The sequence below is a fragment of the Myxocyprinus asiaticus genome, chromosome 23, assembly GCF_019703515.2.
Source record: "Myxocyprinus asiaticus isolate MX2 ecotype Aquarium Trade chromosome 23, UBuf_Myxa_2, whole genome shotgun sequence".
NCBI lineage: Eukaryota > Metazoa > Chordata > Actinopteri > Cypriniformes > Catostomidae > Myxocyprinus > Myxocyprinus asiaticus.
In genome coordinates this window covers 13,868,183-13,878,539 of record NC_059366.1, presented here as the reverse complement: position 1 = coordinate 13,878,539, position 10,357 = coordinate 13,868,183, and the positions used below count along the sequence as shown (strand labels likewise).

Genomic DNA, 10,357 nt, shown 5'->3' with positions numbered 1-10,357 from the left:
AACAAATAGCTACCAAAACATTTTTATATTAAAAGTTGTATATGCTAACTTTAGTTAGTTGTATTGTGAACCAACAAAGCACAATGTAGATTAACATTAACCAAGGTTAATAGCCTAATTGCTAGTTCATGATACCTAATGTATTGTCTAATGTTTATGTATAGAGTCTTATTGTAAAGTGTGACCAGTGTACTTCATTTTAAATACAAAGTTGTGTATTGTAACTGCATAGGAACTCTGTTTATGGAACTTTCTATTAATGTGTAACTAAATGGACTTTTAAACATCAGCCAGGTATTAGATTTATCTTGGTTGGCATGATCTTGACTGGATGGTTAAATTTTTACCCCCTCTGAATTAGAGATGGTAAAAATGTTTGTATTATAAGAGCCATTTATTTGCTTCCATATCATAATAACCAATTCACCTCTTTATAAATGCTTTAATGCAACATTAAACCTGCTATACATGCTTCACGTCTAAACACGTAATAAAGCAGGTGAAAGTGAAAGTTGTTTATCTGGGTCACAAGACGGCTGCACTGTAGAAAAGACATCAGACACTCCCTAACTGTTTTTCAGGTAAGAGCTTAACAACAAAGGCTATATACCTTCCATGCTGTTTTCTCTCTTCCATCTACTATGAATAGAATAAATAGATAAAAATGTATTCAGGAGCTTTTTGTAAATCAGTTCATGAATGTTTTAGAGGTGACACACTGAAGTGATTTCAATCATTTGCAGATGAGGCTGAGTGATGTACTGATTACATTTAAAAGGACTGACAACCTTTAATATTATTCTTCATTGTGTATGTTCTACCTTTTTTAATTTTTTTAATTCTTCTGCATTGCTATATTACTATAATTCTTCCATATTCATCATTTAGAGATTGAATTACTCACTAATGTCTTAGAAACTCGTTTATGCTTAAGGAAGAGCAGAGGTTTATTACACATTATAAAATTGCTATTTAAATGTTAAGAAAGATAGAGCACCATGATACTATTGTGTTTAAATGGGGAATGGTGCATGTTGTTTTACTTTCATGTGATGATCTGACTTTTATCTCATCTATTTTATAGACCTTTATTTAGTAAGAGTTTGGATTAGGTGAAACAATGGCAACGTCTACCAGCTCGGGTAGGAAAATATCAGTGTCAATTTTACATATTTGTTGTGAGTGCAGTGAGACTTTCATATAACAAGTGTTAATGTAGTTTTTTTATATATACATCTTTTTCCACATAAATATTCTATGGAACTTGATTTGGAGAGAAAGTTTATTATTGATTGATTTTTGGATGTTAGTTTTGGTTGGTCATTATATTTTCTGTTTGTACAGTGGGCAAATTCTTACGACAGCTGTCTATAAGAAAAAACACTGGGAACGTGAAAAAGAAACGACTTATCCCGTCACGGACACAATCTTTAAAAATGCAGTTTGAATTTAAAGACACAGAAATCCCTCTTAAGCCATGCTCAGGTGAAACCCTATTTGTTGTTGTAATAAAGGTGCCTTTCATGCGTAGTGCTCCATGTGAAATTGATCAAAACAACTATCTCTCATATTCTCCCTCTTGTTTTCACAACAGTTCAGCAAATCAGAGATTATATAGTAAATGATATGCTGAAAGAAGCCTATCTGAATCTGCTCTCCCTGTGCCTGGAGCTTCAGCAACAGCGGGCAGCTCTGGGGGAAGGAACTTGTCCTATGGATCTAGTCAGTAAAGAGACAGATATCATTACGCTATTTGAGACCCTAAGAAACAAAATGGCTGACATTGTGTGCTCAAGTTCTCTGCCTTCTTCTCAAAATAAAGAGTTACTAATGTATGTGGCCACCATTATACTGGAGGAAGAGAAGAGACAGATGAAGCCAGGGGGGATGCCAGGGTGGATGGAGGCATGGAGGGATGCAGTACAAGACGGGGTTAGAGATACATTGAAGAAGGTTCCCCTGGACAGTCGTGAGCAGAACACTTCCTGGTTGGCGGTGCATCTGGGGCTTCTGGGTAAAACTATTGTGGAGGATCTGAAGAGAGTGGAGGCAGAACTTCTGAGCTCATATCCAGCAGACTTTAAAGTGTTTGAAACCTATGTGTCCTGCCATCATGAGGCAGTGGGAGAGCATTTAAAGAGACTTCTGGAACATGTGACAGAGGTGAAAGATTACTACGCTCTTCTAGAATTTATTATCCATCGCTACCCCAGGTGAGGTGCTGGCTTTGGTGTTGAGATGTTATGCCCATTCAAACTGATTTTTGAGCCAAATTATATTTTATTGCAAATTTCAGAAAATTAATTGTATCTTTAGAAATTGCAGTGTTTTTTTTTTATTATTTGTTTGTGTAGAATAATGTGTAGAATAATGCGAATAATGTCTAAACTTGATCAGTCCAATCAAGTCCCACCTCAAGTAACAGATCATTTGCATGAAACTGAAAATTCTCACATAATCCACCTCCTCCCATGTCACACCAAACTTGTAGGACTTTCCACCCCTGTGGAACACAAATGGAGTTATTATAAATATGATTAAAAAAAAATAGGCCTCTTACGAAGCTGTTCTACTAATAAACAAATCTAGTTTAGTGCTGCTTCACTTTCAGAAATTCATCCATTGTTTGTTATCTCATTGGCATTACATAGTGAGAAGATTATGGGTAGTTTCTCAATCCTGAGAGAGGAGCAGAGAGGTCTTAAACTGGCAGAAGACTGCTTAAATAAAATCAAGAACTCTTTGTGTCATCGCCTAAAGGTGAGCTATCACATGCACAGACAGTGTCGAACATGCAAATACACCTAATAAGTATTTTTTAATGTGTAACATCGGATCGTCTTTGTTGGCATATTTGTCATTAGGAGGACTTTACAGCTGCACTGGAAAATATCATCAAGATTGAAAGGGAGGAAGTGTGGAGAATAAAGAAAACTCCTGACAGAACAGACAATAGATTCCTCACCTCACAAATCCACACGGACATCAGTCAGGTATAAAAATATAATGTTCTTTGTGAATGCAAGAGATTTTTCAAGTTTGTTATCGTTCAAATGGTCTCAGTGCGATTGGTAGAATGGTCTCATTTCCACAGTCATGACAAAGATTTTAGAATTTTGAGAAATTATGTCTCTGCTTTGGGGTGTGTCTTCATGGGGTCTTCAATGTAAATGATCACCAGTGCTCAGGAAGGAGTCACTGTATTCCATTCAGTTCTGTTGAAGCCTATTGTTTCCATTTGATGCAATTATTATTTTGGTCTGGATATTTGAGGGGAACTGAATTCTGTAGCCAGATCAACCCCATGATGTTGTGTTTTGAACATACAACACCATGCCTTATAAAGTCAGGTATACATCTTTTACTCTTAAGATTCATCTTTGAGCATGTTGTGTATTGATTATTTCTGAACTTGATTAATTATGTAATTGGCATAAAACATGTTTACCTGACTATTAAATGGTTAAACTAGATTCAATTCTGACTTATTCTGAAATGATTGACTTTAGTAGATTATGTTAAATCCATGCTACTGCAAATCTGCGATCAGGGTTAGTATATACCAAGATTCAGCGTTTGATGGAGCATGAAGCATGTCAACTGAGATCTTAGATTTCTGACTAACCATTTGGCTTTAGTTAAGTGTAATAGACTGTAAAGTCTAAAAGAAAGACAACGTAATGTTGATTGACGTGTCTACATAGTATTAGTCATGACCCCTCTTTAATGTTAATTAAATGTAATGTAATATTATTCTAGTAATAGGAAAATATAGAACTAAGCAAAACTACTATTTGGGTAATGGTATGTTTGTCAGCTTTATCCAAATAGTATTAGTCATTTACCTCTTTCTAGTGATAATGTTATGTTAATTACATGTATACAGATCTATAGAACTAAGCAAAAGTACTGTTTCGAAATAGATAATCTGTGGTAATAATGATTTTAAATAGTATTACACAAATAGTATAGTATTTGACATGTATAGTATTGAAAATATAATCAGACTTCCGTGTTTGATTTGTCTTGTTAGCTAATAGCTAGTTATGCTGACAATCTGAAGAATGTCGATGAGAACCTGAGGAATTCGGTTGTATGCTTTTCTCTGGAGGAGATAAATCAGTTTCTTAGAAGGTTTGTATCACAAGATCATTACACATTAAACGGATCATTACTGTTTTGTCATGCACACATCATTCCTTCTCTTTTACTGTAGATTTGAAAAAGAGTTTTCACAGAATACTTGCTCTCTATTGACCTCTGATCTGCTGGACTCCTGTCTGTGGGTAGAGTATCACATCACCTACATGAACAGTTTGAACTTACTCAAGTGAGTACTCAATGCACATATCTGTATCACAATAAAGTCAGCTTTGTGAGACACATGTAAGCCAATCTTTTGTGTTGCTGTTGTTACAGAGAGCATGTGCTCTGCTATAAGGAGAGTTGTTCAGCTCAGGTGGAGCAGCTGGAGAAAGAGGTGGATGGACTGACTCAAAGACTCAGCCAAACCCTGATAGAACATTTCAAAGCTGACATCAAGGTGGGCCTTACTGTATGTATGACATACATGTGAATTTAAAGGTGCACTCAGTTATTTGTATTTCTAATTTATTATTATTATTATTATCATTTGCTAAATACTAAACTTTAAAACAGAAAGAAATTGTAATAGTAGAATAGTATTTTGGAAAATAAGATGCATAAGATGAAAACATAAGATGAAGATTCTCATCATGTCAGTCTTACAGAAAGAGCACACTCAAGAGCTCTGCCATGTCAACATGATCACATAGAAAAATGGCATGTTGCTTCCGACTGTTCATGTACCCCAAATCGACCTCATTCAGCCGAACTATTGACAGTATCCCCCTTTCTGATATTTTTGCATCAATTCAAGTGTGATCATATTTTTCCTCTAACGCTACTGATAGCATGCTGAACAACCTCCTAGACACGGGTTCTGGTCCTGTGGGAACAGTTCACATAAAATATGGTGAGCCTGATTCAGTGGTTACATTTCGCTCTAAAATAACATTTTTACTCCACTGACGGTTAGGTTTAGGGTAGAGTTAGAGTTTTAGGAGTAGAGTTAATAAAATATGCTTTCCTGTTTACTGTATTACAGTACATGATTTTTAACTAAAGATATAATTTGGTTTTGTCGCCACTCTGTGGATATTTCACCCAGAGAAACTGGAGCTCACACTTGCCGACATTTTCCAGCTTTGCCCACTGGGGACCAATGATTTTAATTTTGGTAAGTTCAGACTGATTTCAGCTGAAGAACGTTCGACCAAAATTTCAAACTTTTTGAAGTTAATCTTTGTCATTTAGATAATCCCCTGAAATTTGATGCTTTCACTTGCGAAAGTTATTAAAGGGATAGTTCACCCAAAAATGAAAATTCTCTCATCATTTAATCACCCTCATGCCTATCCAGATGTGTATGACTTTCTTTCTTCTGCTGAACACAAACAAAGATTTTTAGAAAAATATTTCAGCTCTGTAGGTCCATTCAAAACATGTCAACAGGGTCCAAAACTTTGAAGCTCAAAAAGCATGTAAAGTCAGCAAAAAAGTAATCCATACGACTCCAGTGGTTTAATCCATGTCTTCAGAAGCGATATGATTGTGTGGGTGAGAAACAGATCAATATTTAAGTCCCTTTTTACTATAAATTCTCCTCCCTGCCTAGTAGGTGGCGATATGCAGGAAGAATGCAAATAGCCAAAAACAAAAGAAGAAGAAATGGGAAGTGAAAATGGAAATTTATAGTAAAAAAGGACTTAAATACTGATCTGTTTCTCACCCTCACCTATCATATTGGCAATGGCTGTTAGCAAATAGCGCATTTCTACAATGGCTTTGGTAAATGAGAACTTTATTTGTTAATGTTTTTATGTGATGCTGAATCTACGCCGCCAGGTGCGCAACATAAACATGAATATTACTGAGTGCACCTTTAAATAAACCTTGGGTAAAAGTACATTCACTAAAAACAGCATATTAGATATAATTGACTAATATTTGCTTTTAATATGGATTGCCAAATTATTGTCTGATTAATAAAGTACGATGATATTTTTTGTTTTTTTCCCAAAGCCTTACATAAATGGCATGATGACAAAGAAGTGGCTGGAAACAGATGAAGATTTTAACGAAGTGATATCCAGAATTGAGAGTTATTCTGGGCACTGTAAATCCATGAGAAATCCATCAGCTCAAGTAAATGCCCTTTTCTTCCTCTCAAAGATGGTATGTAATGTCTGCAGAGAACCACTTTTAACATCTTTGTCTGCATTCACAGTTTTTTGTGAATGATGTGCACAACTACGTAGTGAAGGAATACGTCTCCCAGCTTATGATGCAAAAGTATTCATGCAAAAATACAAAGAAAGAAGATGCTGCTGTAAAAATAAAAGAACAGTGGAATGAGCTCAATAAACTGTTTGAGGAAATGGTAAGACTCAGTCTGGCATGAAATCATATGGAATATTCAACAAGTTAGATGTTCTGATAATATCTCTCTGTACTCAGGGATCATCTTTTCACTGGCTTTATCCAGTGGGGTATTACCTTAGTGACATTATTGGAATGGACAATTTGAAAAATATAAAAGATATCTTAAATCCTTTGGTTAGTAATTACCCAGACATCAGGTGAGTGTCAAAAACATTCAGTAAATCACCATTTACTTTTTTTTTTTCACTTTTACAAATATAGCTGTTAGTGTTACTTATTACTTACCATCACATTTCTAGCAAGAAGCATTTGTCAGCTATTCTGAACTTCCGAGGCACTGGTTTTGGTTTAGAGAAGCAGCATGTGATCAAACAGTTTATTCTGCTTAAAAAGGATGCAGGGAACACTAATCATGAGCACTCATTCTTCGCTGACATGAAGGTACCTAACTTTTTGTATTTTTGAAATTTTCTTATCACAATTCATCAAACTATTATGCATTTTCAATCACAAATCTAATGAGTGCTTTACAACATCTTTTTGGAAAAATGACATATTGTTCAGGTTGAATTTGATTTTGTGATATTACTGGATAGCTTACCAATTTAAGGACAGGCTGCTTTATAAATACATGTACTCAGATGTTTATAGACTATGAGTATTCACATTAGGTGATTCACTTTTATGTTTTATCTTTTACAGTGAGATCTCTGCTTCAGGAACCATTAGACTGAGGTGTGCCAAATGAAATATATGAATAAGTCACACTTTTGATGATGTTGTTAAGGAAAACTTGGACACAACAGGCAGTACTTTTGGTTTCCACTTGGGGGAGACAGCAAACTGTACTGTAGATATAAGATTTGCGTTTCCTCCATATTACCAAATCATGCAAAAAAGAGAATAGATTAATTCTGTTTATCTTCTGTGATAACAATCATGTAAATGTGGTGCGTAACACAAGCAGGGATAGAGTAGGCTATAAATTCAACTACAGGTACAGGTAACAGGTAATTTGGGGGTTATTTATATTTTGTCCTTTTCTCATTTGAGCTTTTTTTTTTGGTGAAGCCATGCACATTTAAAACCTGTTTTTAGCCAAAGCCTACTATACTCTCCAATTCTTATCAGTCAAACCGCATGAAAATTAAATCCATTTATGCCTGTAACTACAGAGTGTTGGTTGTGTTATTTAAAGGAATTCTCTGACGTCTTTATGGTGTATCGGCTACATTTTCTAAGCCAAAATCTTGACATCTATTTCATTTTGGGAGACTTATAGAGATATGTAATGTGAGATGCAACATTCATGTGGTCATAGATTTATGTTTGTATTTTTCCTGTAATTTCATATCCTTTAATTTGTCATGCTTTGTAATGCCTTAACTATAAGAGGTGATGGACTTGATTGTTTTTTTTATGTTAAATTAAACATATATTTTTTTATCTCCACATGCAAATAAAGAGTGTATTTGTGTGTTTGCGTGAGACTGCGTGTGATTTCAGGGCAGCATGCTTTGCCGCTGGCTTGTGTCCAGATGTCCTGAGGATTACAATCTCAGAATCAGAATCAGCTTTATTGCCAAGTGTGCTTACACATACAAGGAATTTGTCTTGGTGACAGGAGCTTCCAGTGTACAACAATACAAAACAGCAACAAGACAAAAATAATTAAAAAATAAATAAAAATTTAATAAAATAAAAATTGAATAGAAAATAAAGTATATATAGAATACACAATAAGACTATATATATACCTATATATATATATATATATATATATATATATATACACACACACACATATATATACACATATACTGTATATACATACACACACACACACACACACACACACACACACATATATATATATATATACACATATACACACATTAATACATACAGACACAGACACACACATACACATACGTAGTGCAAATTTAAATACAAATCTGTTATACATAGTGCAAGGGAATGTTATGGCAGAAAAGGTATTGTATGTTAGATAAATATAAATAGACTAAGCTGTGTATTGCACATAGTTATTGCTCAATGGGGCAGTTTTACCTGTTCATGAGATGGATAGCCTGAGTGAAAAAACTGTTCCTGTGCCTGACGGTTCTGGTGCTCAGAGCTCTGAAGCGTCAGCCAGAAGGCAACAGTTCAAAAAGGTAGTGGGCAGGGTGAGTGGGGTCCAGAGTGATTTTTCCAACCTTTTTCCTCACTCTGGAAGTGTATAGTTCTTGAAGGGAGGGCAGGGGGCAACCAATAATAATCTCAGAAGTCCAAACTGTCCTTTGTAGTCTTCTGATATCCGATATCTAATGCACAGTCTCTAGAGTTAGATGTCATGAAATGGGAGGTGATTTTAAAGATATTTGTAGTTCAGTTCAGAGTTTGAATGCCAGAGGTCTCTGGCTCTTCCACAAGTTTTGCATTGCATCCCCTTTTGTTTAACTGACACTTTGCTCACCTTCCCTCTGCACCACATAACCATCTCTTTCTCCTTTCCTTTGTACAAATCCATAATCCCTCTTTTTTTCAGATTTGCCTTACTTTGCCTGTTCATGGATCTGAATATTTTCTCTCCTCTCGCCTTATTTTCCAGTGAAAAATTGAGAAGAAAAAAAATCACTGTAAAATAATAACAATTGTTCATAGGGATTTTTTTCTTACCCCATTGGCAAACAGTTTTTTCTTGTTTTAAGCATAAACCTCACTAAACTCTTTTTTTTTTGGTTCGTTCTGAGAAGAAACATTTTTCGTTCCAGCTCTGGTATTCCATGGCCTCCTTTTAAAATGGTAACCGGTTAGAACTAAATAAAGCAATGATCAGGGTTGAGAGGGTTACTTTTGAAATGTATTCCACTACAGATTACAGAATACATGCTGTAAAATGTAATTTGTAATGTATTCCGTTAGATTACTCAAGGTCAGTAACGTATTCTAAATACTTTGGATTACTTCTTCAGCACTGGTAGATTTTTTCACTTGTTTTGACTATAAAAACTCTGTCAGTACAGTAAGACAAAATACACGTTAAAAATACATTCTCTGAAAAACCTAAATATCTTATGCAGTGTTGTTTCTAAAACAAGATAAATTTAACTGATCTTGTTTTAAGGATTTGTAGATATTTTTACAGGAAAACAATACAAAAATTATTATCAAGAATACAATTTTTGCCCTAATATCAAAGGTCTTACTAGAAAAAAAGAAATTATGATCCAACGTGAATTTTCTTGATAAAAAAATATGATCGTGCCTGGTAACGTGCATGTAAAATGGCTAGAAACAGCATTTTAGCTTAGTGTAAAGCTGACAATTTACACAAAGTTTATTTCTATTTCTTCTGCTCCAAACTTACTTCAAACTTACTTCTCTGTCTGCTCGTATGAATGTAACACATCATAAGAAAGTGATTCACCGCTGTTCAAATGCACTTTGGATCGAATCATTTATATGTATAAATGTTTTTCATCTGAAAGGACTAAATATTAAATGAAACAAATGACAATAAAATGCAAAGTAATCTCTTCATTAATCAAAATACTTTTTGAATGTAACTCTATTCTAATTACCAATTATTTAAATTGTAACTGTAGTGGAATATAGTTACTTATATTTTGTATTTTAAATACGTAATCCTGTTACATGTTTTTCATAACTCCCCAACCCTGACAATGGTTAATAATGTTCTTTTTTAAATTACATTGCTCATGCTAAGGGTGGGTGAAATACCAGTGGCAAGAGAAACAAGCGCAAATCAAGCAACTTGCCTCACCCAAAATAAGTGAAAAGCAAAATAAGCAATCCAAATTTTTCCCATGTAAGGAAATCAGAATATCAACAGGAAGTAGTGTCATTCTGAATATGTACTGTGATAAAC

General features: G+C 34.6%; 1 protein-coding gene across 2 annotated transcripts; it reads left to right on the top strand.

The window, feature by feature from the left end:
- Nucleotides 1–482: 482 nt before the first annotated feature.
- si:dkey-45k15.1 (exocyst complex component 3-like protein 4) lies at nucleotides 483–7,924 on the top strand. 2 transcript variants are annotated; one of them, XM_051650677.1, is made up of 14 exons: nucleotides 483–581; nucleotides 1,085–1,142; nucleotides 1,345–1,485; nucleotides 1,595–2,213; nucleotides 2,652–2,760; nucleotides 2,865–2,993; nucleotides 4,034–4,134; nucleotides 4,217–4,330; nucleotides 4,420–4,543; nucleotides 6,106–6,228; nucleotides 6,311–6,463; nucleotides 6,541–6,662; nucleotides 6,765–6,906; nucleotides 7,168–7,924. In XM_051650677.1, the coding sequence occupies exons 2-14, from the start codon at nucleotides 1,121–1,123 to the stop codon at nucleotides 7,168–7,170; spliced, it is 1,902 nt and encodes a 633-aa protein (XP_051506637.1). In that variant the 5' UTR covers nucleotides 483–581; nucleotides 1,085–1,120; the 3' UTR covers nucleotides 7,171–7,924. The 2 variants fall into 2 exon arrangements, with proteins under 2 accessions (XP_051506637.1, XP_051506636.1); XM_051650676.1 differs by lacking the exon at nucleotides 483–581 and having other exon boundaries at nucleotides 1,009–1,142.
- The last annotated feature ends 2,433 nt before the right edge of the window (nucleotides 7,925–10,357 follow it).